Source organism: Carettochelys insculpta, chromosome 24 (genome assembly GCF_033958435.1).
Source record: "Carettochelys insculpta isolate YL-2023 chromosome 24, ASM3395843v1, whole genome shotgun sequence".
NCBI lineage: Eukaryota > Metazoa > Chordata > Testudines > Carettochelyidae > Carettochelys > Carettochelys insculpta.
Window position 1 is genome coordinate 7,106,763 of NC_134160.1, and position 19,881 is coordinate 7,126,643.

Here is a 19,881-nt window from a genome sequence, read left to right on the forward strand (position 1 = left end):
GGTCTCTTCCAGTATCGCAGGCCCTCATAGCTGAGCAGCAGGAGTGTGGAAACCAGTAGAGGATGCTGCTTCCCATTTCACCAGCTTTGAGATTCCTCCTTCCTCCAGGCGTTCTCCTGCTTGCGTTAATACCACCAAGAAGAAGTTCTCCCAGAAGCACCTGAGGCTGAAACTAGTTTCTGAGCATCAGTCCTGATCCCATTGCTTTCCACCTGGCACCTAGTGCAGTCTAGTCTAAGCTCCTAGATTTTTTTTTTTTAATTTTCTGAAATACTCCCGTGAGGGGAATTGTGGTAGCAGTGCCAGAGAATGCGCTACTGGAGCCCGTTTGCCTGGGCAGAGGCAACTTCCCTGCCTTTTGGTGCATGGCTGTAACTGGAGGGCTGGTATCTGCCACAGAGTTCCCTCTTTCTCTTGATGGCAGGCTCCGCAGATCTGCATGATAGGCGCTGTGGGAGCAGTTATACTCATGGAAGTTTCCCAAACCGCTGAAAGTGCTTTTCCTTTTGTTCTTTTGCCCCATTGAGAGCACGAAAAGGGGTTTGTCTCGTCCTTTCCCTTTTGAATGAAACCTTGACGGGCTATTGGGTGTGTCTGCCTGAATGTGTTCCTTGGTTGGTCTTTCAGTGGGACAGGAGAAACTTGGGGCTTTGCTGCTTTGCTGCGATGTGTAATGGTGGGTGTCATACATGGCTCTATGCTTCCATGTGGGAGGTGAGAGGAGCTCTAAAACAACATGCAAATTAGAAAATACCTAATTTTGCACACAAGCTTCTGGCCGGGATGCATTCGGAGTTGCATTTCATACCCACTGGGGTCTGCTTTCTGGTCGTCTTGGTCCCTCTCACCCTTTGCCTGGAAACTGAGACATCCCTGAACTTGATGCACTGTGGTTACTTGAAAGGATGGTTTGCTTTCAGCAGCTGCTGTGATTCTGATTTGATTTTTATTTTCTCTTTCCACTTTTAGGGATGCAACCCAGTTGCGGGAGTCGTAGATTTGGGCACGGTGGAAATATTCCCTATCTTTGGGGCCATGCAGAAAGGTCTCATAGACCAAGACACAGGCCTCATGCTGCTGGAGGCTCAGGTTATCACGTGTGGCATAGTTGTTCCCGAGACCAACGAGAGAGTTTCTTTGGCGGATGGCCTGGCGAGAAACCTCCTTGATCACCAGATCTTCCAGGTTTTGCGGGAGTTGCAGGAGACCCTTCTTCTGATCCGCCAAACTGGCTTCGAAGGAAAACGGTTGCTGCCTGTTGTTTCGGCAATAGAAGAGGGACAAATCAGTGAGGGCATCGGACTGAAGATATTAGAAATTTGCTTTGTTACCGGGGGATTTCTAGACCCTTCAAGTCAGGGCCGGATCAGCTTGGAAGAAGCTGTTCAAGAAGGCCTCATAACTACTCAGCTTTGTGCAAAACTGGCATCTCGCCTAAGATCGTGCAGGAATTTGATCGACCCCAACACAGCCAAAAAAGTCAGCCTGACAGAGTTAATGGAGCGATGTATCATTCACCAGGAGACTGGCCTGAGGTTGCTGCCCGTCAAGCAGCTAGTGGGTGGGATGGTGAGCTTGAAATCAGGCCGGAAAGTTAGCATCTTCCGTGCTGTCCAGGAGGGGCTGATAGATAGGCAGGTCACTGTGCGGTTGTTGGAAGCTCAGCTTTTTGCTGGGGGCATTGTAGACCCCAGAACAGGGCACAGACTTACTGTGGACGAGGCAGTGAGACATAATTTGATTGACCAGGATATGGCATGTGCACTCCTGATCCGACAACTTCAGACAGGTGGCATTATAGATACAGTCACGGGAGAGAGACTGACCATAGACGAAGCAGTAAAGAGAGACTTAGTAGCCTCAAGGATTGTGTTGGTGATCTTGGAGTCCCTTTGGTCCTTTATGGGGCTCCTATGGCCTGAGTCAGGTGAGATCCAACCAGTGGCAGATGCCCTAGAGCAGGGTATCCTGTCGAGTGAGCTGGCTCATCAGATCCTTAGTAACAGGCAACACATCACAGCTCTCTTCATACCGGAAACCACAGAGATCTTGACCTGGAAGAAAGCAGTAGAGAATGGTATCTTGGAGAGAGATGTTGCCAAGAAGCTAAAAGCTACCATCATGCCTGATGTGATGCCCAGGATGCAGCTGACCGGCTCTCCGGAGGGAAGCAAACCGAACACGGGCTCTGCAGGAAGGAGTCTCCTTTGTCACAAAGACCAAAGTTGCCCTCTTCTAAGGAGTGAGGATGATAGACTGATATTTCATTTGATGACCCACAGTTATGTCAACATCCACAATGGCCACAGGGTGCTCCTAGTAGATGGAGAGTTAAATGACCTCACTAATGCCGTTCTCCAAGCCCAAGAAAACGGATCAAGTACTCAGCTGTTGGAAGAGACTAAGGACAGTTACAAAGTTCTCGAGGAGGTAGAAGACTGGGAGAATACAGCTACTGAAAGGGAGCCCTACAGTTATTGGGCTTTGAAGGAACTTGGATTTCAATTTGCCTCTTTGAAAGAAGTGCCCAAAAGTGCTTCTCCAAATGACAAAAATCCAGTGATACAAATTGGAAGTTTTCCACCAAAGTATAAAGAAGAAACTCTGACCCTGAAAGAACGAGAAGAGAATTCTGCAATGTCAGCTTCCATTAAGAGTGAAACTGATGCTGAATCTGGACAAGAACAAAGGCTGAATATCACCAGGAATGGAAATCAGATGGAATTGTCGAGTCAAGATCCTGTTGATGACACCATTAAAATCAGCTTTGAAATTAAACCCAGAGAAGCAAAGGAAATGCTGGTGGAGGTGGGAATAGAGTCCAGTGCTGATAAACTTTTAACAGAGGATGTCCGAGATAGTGAGAGAGAAGAACTGTACATACCTATGGATGCACCAGAGAGTATAGAGAAGTGTCAAATCATGCAAGGGAAAATTCAGAGAAGGGTGGAATCTGAATTAGAGGGACAAGCTCTTAGGGATAATTTGTTGAATAAGGAAAACACTCAGAACAGATCAGTGAATAGAGACAAAATCGTGCCTCTTAAAACTGGAGGGGAGGAGCAAATGGAAGAAAGAGAAACAGAAGAAACTGAAAGCGCGAGAGTATTGGAGGTAGAAGAAAGGCATGTGGAAGATTTATCAGTTGATTTTAGTATCCGTGAAAGTTCTTTGCTACCCAAACGTTCCCCAGACCTGGAAGAAGACTGCACTTTAACAAAGTTGGTTGCGCACCTCCAAAGTGGAGGTATATACTGTGAACAGACAGGCAGGAATCTTCTTCTGAATGAAGCTGTAGTTTGTGGTGTAGTGTCCAGCCACACAGCTGTCAAACTGATGGAGAAAATGAAAATGTTCTGTGGATTCTTTGACTCACACACTTGTGAATCATTAACCACCAAAGAAGTCATTAGTGAAGGTCTGATGGATGAGAAACTTCTGCACAAGGTGCTCACATATGACAAAGCTATAAGTGGCGTTTTCGACCCATGTAATAATATTGTCTACTCTGTCAAAGATGCGGCTGAGGTTGGCCTACTGGATGAAGAAACAGCATTGAGACTTTTAGAAGGACAAGTAGTTACTGGAGGAATCGTTGACTTGAAACGAGGCAAAAAAATATCAGTCACTTTGGCTTCAAATCTGGGCTTGGTCAAGCCCTCGAGTCAAGAGGAACTTATAAAGTTAGAGAAAGCTTCTAAAGGAAAAGATGCTGATGATGAAACTAGACAGAAGCTCATTGGATTACAGGCTGAAACATGTGGCATTATGGATCCCAAAACTAAAGAACCTTTAACTATAGTCCAGTCAATTGAAAAAGGACTTCTCGATAAGAGGAAAGCCCTTCAACTCTTGACCAAGCAGATAGCAGACGGAGGAATTATTCACCACACGTCTGGGATGAGACTTTCCGTAAATAATGCAATGAAACATGGATTGATTGATCAAGACTTGTGCAAAGAACTCATCAAGCCTGAAAATGTGTGTCTGAACCGCTACATTCATCCAGAAACAAAGCATCTTACATCCATAGCCCAGGCAGTGTCATTAGGGCTAATTAACTTGGACTTTCATGATGAAATCCAAGAAATACAGGCTTTGAGTGGAAGCATTGTTGACCCTGTTTCTTGCCAGAGGCTGGCTTTGTCTAAAGCTGTAAAGGAAGGATTGTTATCGGAGGCAGTTGTGGCAAAGGCATTGTTGTCTTCCGAAGTGAAACATGGAATTGTTGATCCCGAGAGCTGCATGATCATTCCCTATTTGGAGTTTATAAAGAAATGTAAAATTGACATTGAATCTGGACAAAGGTATCTGGAGCTCGTTCCCTTCCGAGGAATCCAGGACAAGGTGACAGGGAATGCTCTGACATGTGCTCAGGCTGTGAAGCTGGGGGAAGTAGACCTGTTACCCACCATGAGAATACTGCAGGCTCAAGCGGACACGGGTGGTATTATCCATACTGGTACGGGCAAAAGACTGTCTCTGATATCTGCTTTGGAATGGGGAGTGGTGGATGAAGAAATGGTGAGAATCATTGCCTCTAACCAGATGAGGGCAGGTGGGCTTATTGACACCGATAGTGGGAAGAGGGTGACTTTAAAGGAAGCGGTTGAAACAGGATTAATCAGCCAAAAATTAACAGTTGCTGTTCAGGAAGGCACCTGGATACTCAGTGACAAATCCGCTCCTGAACAGCAGCGGGAATATAAATGCCACACCCGGCCGCTACTGCAAAATGGAATGGCCAAAGAGGAAAGCTTGGCTCCTTGTAGTTCTGCCATGGAGATGACTGATGATGATGAACTCAAAGCTAGAGGAGAAGCAATGGTCTGCAGGGCAGCTGGAGATGTTGCAGAGACTTATGTTGACCAATCACAGAAGACAACGAGTGTAATGAAAGAAGAGGTGCTGAAATCACATCCTCTTGAAACATCAGAGGACGGCACAGTGGGCCAACTCTTAGGAAAGGCTGAGTTGGCCCCTGAGCCTCCCTTGGAGTTAGCCACCATTCCTGTATCTTCAGAGACGGCAATAAAGACCCAGAAAATAGAGATCAGGGAAAACAACCGAAAGGAGGCCTGCAAAGGGGAATTGGGGGAGAAAGTAGAAGTAGCTGAGAAGGTAAAAGAGGAGAGAGCGCGACTGGGGGCAGGGAAGGAGCAATCATTTGCTGGTGAAATGATGCAGCAAGGTGAGGGAGACAAAGGAGGAATAGAGAGAGTTTCTTTTAGTGAAGATGGGGTTCTGGGAAAGACAGAAGCTACAGCTATGGCTTCTGAAGTAGGTCAGAGGAGCTTAAATGAGAGAACAGAGGAGGGGTCAAAAGCAGTAGGGGCAGCATCCATTCCTATGAATCAAGGAGAGAAAGAAATCTTCTACATAAAGGCTAAGAAACACTTTGAGATGGCAATTCGTGATGAGCACATTGAAGACAATCCTGTAGATGAAATAACAAGGCAGCATGCTGAAACTAAACCACCGAGACCAGAAGCAAAAATTCCCGAGAGCAGAAGTCAGGGTATTCCAGAAATATTGAGTGATCCTAATAGAAAACCTATCGGAAAGAAGCAAACTGCAAAAAAGAGTCCAAAGCAGATCAATATCCCAGAAGAAACCACTAAACTGGTGAAATCTTCTAAGAAAAAACGGTCCCTTCCAATTCCAGATTCCAAAGAAACTTTGTTGCGAAAGGTCAAGGGGGAAATGCTGTCAGGTATTCAGGAATCAAGGCGTAAAACCACGACCGAGAAAACAGTGGATGCGTTCCTGAGTGGTCTGGCTGAACAAAAACAAACAGAAGTAGGTGAGAAACAAATTCTTGAAAGAAAAAAGGAGGAGACCACACTGGGTCTGAAAGAGATTATCAAAGAGGGTCAGAAGTTCCTCACTGGCCCCAGGAGAGATGCACTCCAAGAGATAGTTGGAGAGGAGATCAGAAATGGTGAAGGCACCTGTATGACAGATAAATCAGAGAAAGAGAGATTTGAAGTAATGACCACAGAGGAAACCAGAGATCTGTTATCCTTGGCAGCATGTATTGCAGAGAAAAAAAGTGCAGAGTTAATTACCACAAAGGAATCCATGGGTGATCTAAAATCCTCTGTAATCCCTGAACTAGAGAAACAAACTCTGAAAGAACCAACTACAGAGTTCACCAGAGATGAAGCAGCGTCCTCTACAACCTTCAAATCAGAAGGAAAGATGCCCTCGGAAATAATGAGAGAGGACAGCATGCGTGATCAAGAACTACACTTAACTGTGGCAGATGGGGAGAGATGGCAGGAGCCTTCAAAAGAGTCTGCAAAATCAGCCAAGGTAATTATTTTTTTAAAATTCCTGGATATTTATGTGTTTGATATCAATGAGCAGGATTTTGGACAAACTAAGTTGACAGCAAGAAGGATAAATATAGTGAGTATGGGGGACCTACTCGGAGTTGCAGCTCCAAAAGATCATAACGGGAATTGACTTGGCAAATGAAACCATGACGTATTGGGGGAACCATTTAAATCTCAGTTATAACACACATAAAGGACAACGACATAAGCCCACTCTTTAGCAGTTTGACAATAACACTGCAGTTGTGTTGCTATTTTTAAGAGTTGTTGGCAGACTGTGCGCGTTTCTTTTCTCTGTAGTAAATCTCTCAAGTGAGCTGTCCCTCTGGTGGAAAGCTGCTGAGAAAGAAAGTTCTTAAGTCTCTCATTCTGTTGTACTTTTCTCTCACTCAATCTGAAGTCTATTTTGTGTGTTGACTCCACAGACGGTGTTCAGCAAACAGCTGTGCCTGGAGCATGATGAGAAGCTCGTCTCTTATCTGTCCGTACTCCGGGATATTGAGATGAAAATTAAACAGGTTCCACCAGCGGAGCTGAATTTAGAAGCCCTGCAGGACCTGCTGCATCAGGCTGAGGTGGGTGGAGGGGCATAGAACTAAAATTAATTCAGCTCCAATGTTCTCTCTGGGCTAGTTTGTTTAGCGTTCGTGCACAAGGTCACTGGACACCAGCTGCTGCTTGCTGTCTTCTGGAAGCATAACGGGGAACTTTAGTCTGGAGTCTAAAGGACATTCAAATGCAGACATGGAGCGTCTGTCTCTCCAGCTTTCTGTCTGGCTCAGGTCATTGTTGGTGCTTTGACAACAAATTCACTTAATTCACACTTAGCTTTGCTGTCTGGAATGAGTTACTGTAACCTGGCCAGAAGAGAACAGTTGGATGGATTGGTAGGTGGTAATGAGTCATAATAGCAGATACACATATTGTTTGGATCCAGTTTCTTCCAGCCTTTGACTCTCTGTGGCTATGTCTATACTGCAAGAAAAAAAACAAAAAAACAAGCTGGCATGGAGTCTCAAAGCCTGAGTCAGTTGTTTCAGCCAGCGTCGACAAAGCCGGGCTCCAGTTGGAGCCCAAATGAGACCCTCACACCAGCTTGCACGCAACCTCTACGCTGCTGTTTTTAGCTCAAGGACCATGAGTCAGTTGACCTAGTTTCTAAGGTGTGGTCTACATGAGACCTTAAAGTTGATCGTAGATATGCAATGCCAACTATGGCAATTGCATCGGTGTAGTTGACTGATCTACGATCGACTTACCTGGCCGTCTGCACTGTGGGAGGTTAACAGAAGAGTTTCTTACTCTTTGAGAGATTGAAGACTGTCAACCTCCAATCGTTCGCCCCGCTAGGCACGCGAAATCGAGCCCTGTAAGATTGCCTGGCTCGATCTGCCGGGTAGTTTAGATGTATCCGAAAACTCTGTGCCCCAAGGGGGTTGGGGGAAGGTTGTATGTGCAGTGTAGCCGTACCCTGTGAATGCTGGCTGAGAGTCTGAAATCATCGAGTCTTGTACTTAATGATACCATTTTGCCTCAGGTCCTGGATGTGGAGCTGAGGGATCTGTCCTCTCCGGTGACTCAGGAGCTGGAATCTGTGAAGTGGCTTATGGCCAACTGGCCCCAAGAAGTCCCTGAACAATTGCTGAAAGCTTTGGAGAAAGACGCCAAGAACCTTCAGAAGTCTTTCAGCTCCGTGAGCGATGTCTTGAATGCCTGGCTGCTCAACCTACGCGCTGCCGCAGAAACAGAACAGGTACACCTCACCGACTTCTCTCCTCCCTCTTCTGCCTCACCCCTCATTTCTTCCTCCGTTAGTGTCCTGGTTTTAATGAGCATCCTCTTTGCTTTAAGGCTAAAATCTTAACCCAGCATAAAAGGCTTGAGGGCAAACTGGAAGAGCTGCAGGACTGGATCTGCGATACCGCATTATCTCTGGACAGCCATGATTACCGCAACACAACTGAAGGGAACAGCTTGAATCGCTGCCTCCAACACTATAAGGTAGCCATAGCAACCCACCTAATCCCGACAGATAAAACTGCAGCCACCTCCAGGGAAGGGGGAGTGCTTTTAATCCAGCCTTCCTCCTTGCTTCCTTGTGGCTCTCCCTTTGTTGATTGTTGCACAAGGAGATGCCAGTATTCCAGCCTGTTTTGTGGGCGTTGTGCTCTCAGGGGCATGAATAACAATGCCACACGGGGGTGAAAGGACCAGAGGGGTTTTTCCCTGCTTTGTCTCAGCAACAAGTAAAATACCCTATTGCTCCTGAGCCCTTCAAAGAAATAAATAAAGCCGTTACTGCGCAACAAAGTCCCTTTGCTATCTCTTGGTAGTGGGCCTCACGCTGATCAGTGGAGAGGGTCTTCGTAGCTCACAGAATTATGCTTTTAAGAGCCAAGCAGTGCTGCCAGGGAACAGTGTTCCCTTTGGTATTTTCCCATCCATGGGCAGAATAAATTTTGTTGCATGCGCTGAGGCATGTGCAGAAGTGTACCATCAGCCGAAATGTATGCTGGCAGCAGTGTGCATTCTGCTAATCAGCTGGGCTCACCTGAATTTCTTTTGGTGGTGGGGGGGGTCACCCAAGTGCTCAGCTTCCAGGGAATACTGGGGAGGTGGGGTCAGGACTGAAAGAAGTAGTAGCTCCAGGAGAGGATTTTGTTGCTACACGGGAATCTGTAGATTGCTGAAGCTGGAAGCCAACTGGCATATCGAGTCAAATCAGTCCCTTCTGAAGCTGGGTACATCTCCAGCACTGCATCGAGAAGCAGAAAAAATGGGCCTGTGACTAGGGTGTCAGTGATAGAATGCCCTTTCCCAAACTCTTGGGGGGTCTGGCGCACAGTGAAAGGAGGAGACGTGGAAAAACAGTGTTTTCCACACACCGTGTTACTCCTGTGCTGCTGGCCTTCTGCTAGGGCTCCTCCGTGCACACACTTATTTGTGGCGAGCCGGGGTGCAGATCTGCCTCGCGTGAAGTGTCCGTGGGGACTCTCCTGTCACGTGCTAGGAATCGCCTGCATGCTTTGCACTGAACGGCTGTGGAACAGGAGTTGATTAAAACACATTAGAGAACTTCTAGTGCTTGGCAAGAGGGTTCACGCGGGCACTTCATGTGCGACAGGCAAGTGTGGGGTAGTTTTACACCCCAGCTTGTCACCAACCAAGTGTTTGTGTAGATAAACTTTAAGTGTCGACTTGGCTGCCTGAAATATGTTGGTCTCTTGCTAGAGATCTGGCTGGCATACCTCTTTTGCTGAGTTGTAGCATTCTCTTTGTCCATGGATTCTCTCCAGAGCCAGCAGCATAGGAAAGTGCATGCAGACAAGAGCAGGCTCGCTGACTGGGGAGGAGTTGGGGGGGAAAGGGGGCAACTGCCCCAGGGCTCGGGGATTCAAAAGGGCCTGGCTACCATTGCTGCTATTGGGCCCTTTAAATCACCGCTGGAGTGCGGCAGCAGTGAGGACCTGCCCCTCCTGTCTGAGGCCCCGCCCCTTCTGGGAGCAGGGGAAACCAACTTCACACCCCGACCCTCCATCCCTGTTGCCCAGGAGCCTGGCAAGGCTGTTGGCTCCCCTGGACAAGTGTCATTTCACTGACTAGGTTCTTCTCTCATGTTTAGGAGTTGGAACAGCCCCTCGCTCACACCAAATCTGAGCTTGACGCAACAGCTTTTGACATTCAGTTCTTTATCTCTGAGCACGCCCAGGACTTGACTCCCCAACGGAGCAGGCAGCTGCTGAGACAGCTCAACGAACTGCAGAAGTCTTTTCGGGACCTTTCTGAGCGCGTGGTTGCTCAGGTGGAGGTCCTGCAGGTCTGTCTCCGGCAAGTGGAGCAGACGGACGAGGTGAAAGTCATGAGACCTGTTGTGTTTTCTTAACGGAGATGGTTCCAGTCTTAAGACCATGCGGGGAAATGCTTCCCCTTCTGTGATCCAGTTTGCCAGGGGGGTTGTTTTTAGGGATTCTTGATGCCACATGGTACAGCAGGAGTTTCTTCGAAAGATCTGATTGCTCCTTTCTGTTTTCCCACCCAGCTCTTCTTATAGGGGAATGAGTGTCTGCCTTCCCTCTTGACCAGTAACCTAGCTCCTGAGGGTTCTAGGTAGCACAGCTCTGGAAACCCACCAGAGTCTAGCTTAGATCACCCATGCACTGGTTTAGTGGACTCATGTTAGTTCCTATAAGGGCCACATAAGAAAACACTGCACAAACTGGCACCATTCCACCCGAACGGTAACCGGTGTTGCTAGTTTCTCATTTTCCTTGCAAATGAACTGTCTGTAGACACACGAGAACAGCCCACTGAATAATATGCAAACATTGCAGCACACAGCAGCTACCCACATGAGCTCCTGGTTCTCTGTGGTATTCCCCCGGCCCACTTAACTGCATGGACCTTTTCACTTCAGACACATTTAATACTGTAATGTTTTTATTAACTGTTGCTTTCAATAACCCTCTGCCTGGGCCATCTCTTTGTGTGTGTTAACCAGTTTGCTTTGCTTTTTCAGATTCATTGTGCGCCCACCCTAACCCCAGAAGATCTCGCTTTGCTGCCGAAGAGCTCTTAAGAACGCTCTTCTGAATTGCGCCTGTGGTTTATCTTAAAAGACTGAAAGAAATGACCGCAGCATTTTGCACAAGTTTGTATGTTTAGTTGCTACAGCACCTGAAGAAACTTTTTTCTCCGCCCCGCTAGCAAAGAGAGGTTTTTTGTAAGGACTACCAGGGTCACACATCATGCTCAATTGCTCAAACAGGCGCTTCTGTATTGTGCACTAGGTTGAAATATCTGGGAACCGAATCAGCTGCAGAAACACTTTCCCTCCCTGATGTTCTCACACCTTCCCTGGTGCCACAGAAAAACCTAATTTGGGTCAGTCAGTGCTGCCCGGCGCTGGCGGCTTACGCTTGGCCAGTCATTCTAGAGCTGGCGGTATATTTTAATATTCTTGAGGTTAAGAGCAAAGGCAAAGCTGGAGCCCACTTTGGTTAATTGCACCTAGGTGGGCTGTGCTCGGATTGCATAAGTTGGAGCATTTGAACTTATTAAAAATTTGCTGAATGGCCTCCCGTTTCTGAAGGAGAGGGGAGAAGACAGCTTGAATTATAGCAAAGTGTGTGTGTCCAGGGACCCCTTCCTTCAAATACTGCTCGGCTCTGCTGTACATTCAGGCAGCCTGTATGACTGACTGAGAGCAGAGGGCTTCAGAAAGTGTTTTCTGTGCTGCTTCCGATCCTATCAAGTGCTGAGACGGTAACTCTTCTGCCTTGCTTTTCAGAGTCCTGGTGGGGTTGGATGAATATTGGGTATTAAACTGCCTCCTCTTTTCTCTTCCCCACCACACAGACCCTCCAGGAACAGCAAGCCATGCGCAGTCAGAAGCTGGAGGAGTTGTGCACCTGGTTAGGTCAGGCAGAGAATGCGCTGACTGATCAACAAAGAGCAGCCAGTGAAGGGGACCTACCTATGCTGCAGCAGAGGCAAAGTGAAGTGAAGGTCAGTGCTAGAAGAGGTGTGGGGCACAAGCAGGGTGCCAGAGAGGCTTGGGCGGCTCCGATGGCACAGAAAAGTTGTATGATTCTTCCATCATGCTCACAGGACCTGCAAAGGAGCATTCACAGCCGGACTGCCTCTTTTGCCGGTGTTTTGAAAGCAACGGAAGAGTTCTTAGAGGAGAACAGGACCAAGCTGAACCCTGGGGAGCTGGCAGCCCTGCAGGAGAAACTCCGCCTTGCAAAGCAGCAATTCCAGTCTCTGCAGGAGAGGACTGAAGTGGCCCAGAAAGAACTGGAGAGTGCTGTGACTGTTGCTGTGCAACAGGAGACAGAAAAGGTAACGCACAAAGAACTAATGGAGGGGGGACTTGAATCCCTGCACTAGTCACCTCTGCCCACTGGGTATGCCACTGGACAGGGAGGCAAGGACCTTGGGGCCTCTTTCTACCTCTGACACTGTTTTTGCTGGTGACTTTGGGTATGTTGCCACTCTGTGCCTCAGTTTCCCTATCTGTAAAATGGGTGGTATTGAATCCCCCGGTAAGGTACTTTGCGAGGTATGGCTGAGAAGAGCTGTATAGGAGGTAGGTATTGATCATACTACAGGTTGAACCTCTCTAGTCCAGCACGCTCAGGACCTGACCGAGGTTGAACACACAAATTGTGCCAGTCCACGGGAACTCAGTATTATCTAGATGCATTACCAACACTTCCACTGCTGACTGGGCTCTGAGAAGACATATGGGGCTAAATTACAGCTAAATACCAGTACAGAACACTGAGAGCCAGGCCTGGAGGCTGGAAACAAACTTGAGGGGACCACAGGAAGCTTGGTCACACCCTTGAAAAGTGGATGTCTGGCGAACTCAAAGCAAGCTGGACCATGGATGCTGCCAAACCTGAGAGCGCCAAACTAGAGAGGTTCAACCTGTACTACCATAATGTGAAGAGGTCCAGGGCAGAGGAAAGGAGGCTCAGTCTGAAATCGGGAATTGATAATAAACTTCCAGTACAGCCTTTTGAAGCAAGATGGCTCCTCTGAAAATCCAATACCATCTTAGCCTCCTCAGATACGTCACAGTAATGATGTACCCCAGAGAACTGGCGGTGGAAGGAACCACTGTTTGTATACTCACTCTGAATCAGAAGCCCAGTGTGTGTGTGTGTGGGGTGGGGGGAAACGGTGCTGGATAAGTAAGACTAGGGACTGTGTGTTGTGCTACAGTGGGAATCACAACATAAATCAGATACAGGTTGAATGTCTCTCATCCAGCACCCTCAGGACCTGACCGGGGCCAGATGAGAGAATACGCCAGACGAAGGAGGTCGGTATTTTCTCTCCATCACCAACACTTGCACTCCTTTCTGGACCCTTAGAGGGCATTTGGGGTAAATTACAGCTAAATAACAGCACAGAAGACTGAGAGCAAGAACTGGTGGCTGGAAACAAACTTTAGGGGACCCCAGGAAACTTGGCCAGACCCATGACAAATGATTGTCCGGCTAACTAAAATTATGCCGGATTATGGAGTTTGCTGTCTGAGCGAGTTCCGGATTAGAGAGGTTCAACCTGTACCAGGATGTGGGTATTTATGTCTAGATTTTTTTTCAGCCAAAGGAAACTTAAAATGCAGTATTTTATTAAAATGTTCTCTGCAAGTCCTGCCTTATGTACTGCACTGATGCCTTCTCCCGCTCTTCATGTAGCGGCTAATACAAATACTGGAAGAGAGAGTCCTCCACGTCTGAAATACTTGTTGTTTTTCAGGTGAAAGCTGCCAAAGATTTGGAGGAGAACAGGAGTAAAATCGAGTCCCTTCTCAGCTGGGTGACATCGTTAGAGCAGACGCCGGAGCTCTCAGAGCACAAATGTCACCCAGTGGAAAGAGCTCCTGGAGCGCTTGAGGGGAAGGACACCCAGGAGGTTGTCGATGGTCACTCAGTGGCAGTGGACAGAGTGGAAGAGAACCTTGATCAGCAGTATGAGCGGCTGAAGGTTAGAACGTCACCACGTCCCACCTACCCAGCCCATGTGACGTCAGATCTTAGCACTGCCAACACGGGGACCTGCTGCCAGGAAGCGGGGGTTGAATGAGGGGATGAGGTGTAGCTGTTGACTCTGGGGGGGCTCTGGGGCTGGAGCGCCCATGGAGAAAAATTAATAGCGGCTCAGTATGCACCAGAAGCCAGGCTCCCTCCTTCCCCGCAGCACCTCTCACCCAGCTGACCAGCTCCTTCACCTCCCTCCCAGCACCTCCCACCCACTGTAACAGCTGTTTGTCAGTGTGCAGGAGGGAGGAAGAAGAGGTGGATAAGGGGCAATGTAGGACTTGGTGGAAGGGCGACAGGGCCAGGAACAAGTGGGGTGATGGTGGGGGTGGAATGGGGCAGGGCAGGAGATAGAAGGAGGTGGAAGGGGTTCCTGGGAATACAGCCTGGGGGAGGGGGAACTGAGCATCCCCCCAGCTGGAGGGGAATGTGAGATGTGTTCCGCTCGCCATGCAGTTGCGTTCCATGTAACCGTGTGCCACTGCTGGGGTGCTCAAGAAAGGGAGATCCGGGAACACGTGGGATCCCCCTGGCACAGCAGCCTGGAGGAAATGGAGATGGGGAGGCAGAGAGGCACATGTGAGTCGTCTGCTCCCGCTGTAACTGATTAGCGGCGTGCTGAGTAAGGCAGAGTACTTTGCGTTGGGGATCGCCAGATGATGTCCGGGAGACTTGCAGGGCAATGGTTAGTCCTCCCCCTACACAGTGCCGAGACCTGTCAGTTGTTCTGGTGCTTCTAGGACCTCTCTGCAGGGCAAGGCAGTGCACGGGGAGCAGGGAGTAACTTTAAGGTGTGATCCTTACTTCACACCCCTCCCCGTGCGAACGCCCTTACGGTGCACTGAGGGTGCCCTCCGGCACGTGAGCTTAGTGCACCACCCACGTGCGGGACGTGGATTTGCACAGACATGGTGGACGAGTAATATCTGTTATTGGGCCGACTCCTGTCGGGGAGAGAGACAAGTGCGAGACCAGTAGAAGATATTACCTCACCCACCTGGTCAGCCCAATGTTCTGGGACCGACATGGAGACAGCACACCACATACCGAGCAGGTTAGACAGACACTTGGCAGAGATGGTCCACTCTAGACCAGTGGTTGCCAACTTGGGGTTCGAGGATCCTTGGGGGCCTGCGAGGGTATTGCAGGGGGTCTGTGGGAAAAAATAAAAGATACATGAAAATGATCCTAGAAAATAAATTTTAAATAAATAGCACAGTTACAATCCCTTAGTATTTTAAATTAAGTGTCTTCCAGTAATGTTATTAATTGCTGTCCAGAAATCTATGCTGCAGTTTCCTTTTTCATTTAATGAAGTGTATGGAGCGGCTACAATTAGCTTTGATTGGGGGGGGCGGTCTGCGAATGGTTGCGGGGGGCGATTGGGGGTCTGTGCCAGTGCCAGGGTGGGAATTGCTGGGTTAGACGGTGCTTGATCCTGCCATGAGGGCGGGGGACGGGGCTCTGTGACCTCCCTTCCAGTTCTAGGTTCCTGTGCTGTTGTGATACAACAACTGCACAAAAGCAGAGAATTGTCTGCAAGGCAAGTTAATGGGGAATAATAGCCAGTGTGCACCAGGGGCTGAGGGCTTTTCCCCCGGGTACATAAGTCCTTAGAGATGTTAGATTGGTCACCAGGCAGCATGTTTATTGTGTGTGTGTGTGTGTGTGTGTGTGTGTGTGTGTTTCAGGCCCGCCATCAGGAGCTGCTCTCCCAACAGCAAGATGTCATTCTGGCTACGCAGACAGCCCAGGCCTTCCTGGACAAACAGGGCCACAACCTAGCCCCGGAGGAGAGGCAGCGGCTTCAAGGGAGGCTGGCAGAGCTGAAGGAGCAATACGCAGCCAACCTGTCGCAGTCGGAGAAGCAGCTGAAGCAAGCGCAGGGGTTGCGGGACGAGCTCCAGAAGTTCCTGCGGGACCATGGGGAGTTTGAGGCCTGGCTGGCGCAGGCAGAGCAGGAGCTGGAGCAGATGCGCCACGGAGACAGCAACCCCGAATCACTGAGGCCGATGCTCCTCCGGCAGGGCAGCTTCTCGGAGGATGTGATCTCCCACAAGGGGGATTTGCGGTATATTACCATGTCAGGCCAGAAGGTACTGGACGCAGAGAAAGCTGCCTCGGAAGAAGGACCTGAGCCGTTGGCTACGGGAAATTTAGTCAAGAGCAAGCTGGATGATGCAACAAAAAGATACACTGCCCTCCACTCCCAGGTACAGGCAGCCTCTCCATCACCCTTCAGCAGAGCTTTTTGGGAGTTTCCCCTGGGTGGCTCTGTAAGGATGGTGGTCATTGGTACGGCCTGTAACCGGGAAATTACCCATCAATTCTGCCCTGTTACGTTCTGCCGAGCGTTCTCCACCTTTCTCCCGCCAGCAGCCCCGTTCTGAAACTAAGTTCTTCCGCTGGGCTTGTCTCCATGGCACGTTGGGGCGCGGCAGGCCAGGGTGGGAATCAGCAGTTCACTAGCTTGCTGTAGTGCTCTAAAAAGTCCTGCAGTGCACTTTGACTAGGGTGACTGTATCTCCCAGGTACAGGTACAGGACAGGGAGATATGGAGGGAGGGGCAGCTCGTCCAGGCTGCTCCAAGCCCCAGGGAGCTGGTCCCTCCCCCTCGGCCCTGGGGAAGCAGAAGCCATGGGTGCTCCCCGCCTGGAGCCCTCGGAAAGCGATGGCCACGGGCGCTTCCCACCCAGAGCCTCAGGGAAGCAACGGCAGAGCCCTGGGGAAGCGGCAACTGCAAGCGCTCACCACCCAGAACCCCAGGGAAAGCGGCAGCCAGGAGCACTCCTCACCCACACTCACAGCCCCTGAGGGCCTAAGTACGGGACAATTAGTCCCCTTTAAAAAATAAGTTGGGATGCCTTTTTGGCATCCCAAATATGGGACTGTCCCGCCCAGTACGGGACGGATGATCACCTTAACTTTGACATATTCCCCTTCACAACTGGAAACTTTAGTACACAAGAGCTGTCCAGCATTCCCACTAATTTTTTTTCCATCTGTGTGTGGAATAAATTTTATGTGCCCCAAGGCATGTGCGGTTGTGCACCACCAGTAGAAATACTTGTGGCCCGCTGTGGGCGCTCTGCTAATCAGCTGGGCGATACCTGAATCTCTCCCGGGCGGCCGCCCAAGCACTCAGGTTACAGGGAGCTTTGGCCGTGTCCATGTGGCACCTTAGTGCATGGCAGGCTACTGGTCTGTACATTCGCACTCTGGCTTGCCGTGTATTAACCTGGTCTGTAGATGAGCTCTTGTTGAATTCTTCTCCCCTTTCTTCAAACAAAGCTCCTGGAAGAACGTGCCGTGGACAGCGGTTGTTCATCTCCTGTCTCGTATTTTACTTTCCTTCCTAGTGTACCAAGCTTGGCTCCCATCTGAACACTGTGCTGGATCACTACCAGCAATTCCAGGAAGTGTCAGAAACTCTCAGGGCGTGGCTGCAGGACAGTGAAGCAGCAGTAGGAGAAGCCCTCTCTGAGACTGTTTCCTCGGACCCTGCCATTCTGCAGAAGCAGCTCACCAACGCCAAGGTGAGGGGCCTTCAGACTGTCTTTTTCCAGGCTGAGTGTCCCACCCCCAGCCTGATCTCAGTCTCCTGTCATAGGGGTTACTTGGGGGCTGTTAAATTAAGGGTGGAACCAGTGGACCCCATGTCACCATCTACTTTATTATCGCTGACTTTAGTGCTCTTGTCTTTTGTTGGAGCAGCGTCTACAGGGAGATCTCGCTGAACATCAGGTGCCTGTGGAAAAGCTGCAGAAAGCAGCCCGTTCCCTGCTGGAGATAGAAGGGGAGCCAGCCCCGGACCACAGACACATTCAGGAAACCACAGGTACTGAGCAGAGCAGACACGTCCATTAGCAGGTGCCTGAAGACAGGCCCTAATTAAAAAGGACACTCAAGTCCCCATGTCAGATGAGGTCAGGAGGGTACAGGATCAAAGCAGGGCAGCTGGAGACCTCTCATGCTGAACGTAGGGGTGATCGAGCGGACCCCACGGAAAGCATCACATCACAGCCTAGAGGCAACAGTTCTCGCGCTGCGGGTTGGGACCCCAAAGTGGGTCGTGCTCCTGTTTCAATGGGGCCACCAGGGCTGCTGTTGGACTTGCTGAGGTGGAGGCTGACGCTGAAGCCTTGAGCCACTCCATTGGAAGCCTGAGGGGCTCAGGTCACAGACCCCCTGCCTGGGGCTGAAGCCCTTGGGCGCTGACTTTGCCCCTCCCTCTCCAGGGTGGTGGGGGCTTCGGCTTTGGTCCTGCTCTTGGGTGGTGCAGTGATTTCTGTTGTCAGAAGGGGGCAGCAGCTCAATGAAGTTTGAGGACCGCCCCCTCCCCCGGCCCCAGTGGACGATCTTGTTGCTGTGACTTAGTGCCAGGTCCCACACCTCCGGCCCCAGGGGTGTCTGCGAACCGAATGCTTCCCCACTCTGGCCTGCAAAATATTTTGAAAGTTATTTAATCAGGCCCATGTGGCTGCCAGCCTGGGGGTGGGTGGCCGGTGGGGACCCACCTGTGCATACAGCTCCCACCAACACCCCAGCTCCCAGCTCCTATGTAGTCCCAGCTGCAGAAGGGGCTGATCAGTCTGTGAAGCCAGACTGGCTGCCTCAGCCGCAATGTGAACCACGTTGGCCAGGGACCTGCCTGAGCTGACATGCTTCTGCAGCCAGCGGGGCAAGGCTGCTTGCGGTTACCCCAGGGTGTGACCCAGCACAAGGACTTGGGCTGAAGAAAAAAGCCCCACGTACCAGGAAAATGGTTATCAAATCAGGAGCTGGCATGACAGATCTCTAGTCAGTTTCACAAAAATTTTTGTCAATGGTTTCAAAGCTTTCACCTGTGGTGGGACGGCTCTGAACACGCCGCCCCCGGGCCACAGGGGTGGGCTGGCGGTATGGAGCTAGTAGCCTGAAGCCACTTTGGCCCCACTGTGCTGCCAGGGGAGGCATGGCAGAGGCCTTGGCAGGTGTTAAATTGCCCCAGGGGGGACAGTGGGAGGAGCCGGGAGATGAATGGGGAGGTGTGGGTCAGTGAGGGGGAGGGGTGGGAGACACACATGAGGTGGGAAGTGATCCACAGAGGACACCCTCCCCCGAGCCCTGCCAGAGCATGGTGCCTGCTCAGAGGATCTGGGGACCAGCACTGGCCCTAAAGCACATTGAGGTTGAGACCCTGGTATTCGCGTCTTTCCAGTTGGCCTGTAGCCACCCATCTTAATTCTAATGAGGGGGCAGATTACTCCACCTCTGCTGCTACAGGGTTCTTATGCCTTCCTGCAGAGCCTCTGGTGTGGGTCACTGTCACGAAGAGATCACTGGAATAGATGGACCTTGGTTCTGATCCAGTCCATCAGTCCCTGTGCTGCTGCTTTCTCTTTTGTTTCCCAGGAGAAGTATCTCCAGTACTATCGTAAGAGTTCAGCCACTGAACCTTCACTGCTGCAGCCCAGTGTTCCCTCTAGTTTTTTCCATCCGTGGGCAGAATAAATTTTATGCACACAAAGGCATGTGAGAATGTGCACCACCAATAGAAACACAGGCTACGGACTGTGGGCACTCAGCTAATCAGCTGGTGGCACCTGAATCTCAAGTTCCCCACTTACAAGGAACACTGCTCCAGCCCCTCTGGGTGATTTGGTTAGTATTTGGTCCTTCATTATCTCCTGTGCTGAATTCTCCAGATTCCGTCGTGAGCCGTTTTCAGAGCCTTTCTGCTCAGCTGGCTGAACGCTCGGACCTGCTGCAGAAGTCCATCGCCCAGTCCCAGAGCGTCCAAGGAGGACTGGAGAATCTTCTGCAGTCGATGGCTGAGATTGAGCAGAGCCTGACAGGAGAGCAGCTGGCTTCCTTCTCGTCTCTCTCCATCCAAGAATCGCTCGCCACGCACACTGTGAGCTATTCTCTGAACTGTCTTTGTAAAGCGCCTGCGTTGGTAGACGGTTTCTCTATCTCCTCCAAACCTCTGAATCGTGCAGATGCTTTAA

At 50.1% G+C, this 19,881-nt stretch overlaps 1 protein-coding gene across 19 annotated transcripts in view; it reads left to right on the plus strand.

Moving 5' to 3' along the window:
* MACF1 (microtubule actin crosslinking factor 1) overlaps window positions 1-19,881 on the plus strand; it is a 317,553-nt gene that overhangs the window by 175,718 nt on the left and 121,954 nt on the right. For all 19 annotated transcript variants that reach the window (XM_074976442.1, XM_074976451.1, XM_074976458.1 and 16 more), the window contains 12 exons: window positions 970-6,315; window positions 6,764-6,913; window positions 7,876-8,091; window positions 8,190-8,339; window positions 9,961-10,188; window positions 11,694-11,843; window positions 11,946-12,179; window positions 13,611-13,838; window positions 15,583-16,104; window positions 17,251-17,427; window positions 17,606-17,729; window positions 19,579-19,787. In XM_074976442.1, coding sequence (XP_074832543.1) covers window positions 970-6,315; window positions 6,764-6,913; window positions 7,876-8,091; window positions 8,190-8,339; window positions 9,961-10,188; window positions 11,694-11,843; window positions 11,946-12,179; window positions 13,611-13,838; window positions 15,583-16,104; window positions 17,251-17,427; window positions 17,606-17,729; window positions 19,579-19,787 — 7,734 coding nt within the window. The remainder of the gene's footprint in view (window positions 1-969; window positions 6,316-6,763; window positions 6,914-7,875; window positions 8,092-8,189; window positions 8,340-9,960; window positions 10,189-11,693; window positions 11,844-11,945; window positions 12,180-13,610; window positions 13,839-15,582; window positions 16,105-17,250; window positions 17,428-17,605; window positions 17,730-19,578; window positions 19,788-19,881) is intronic.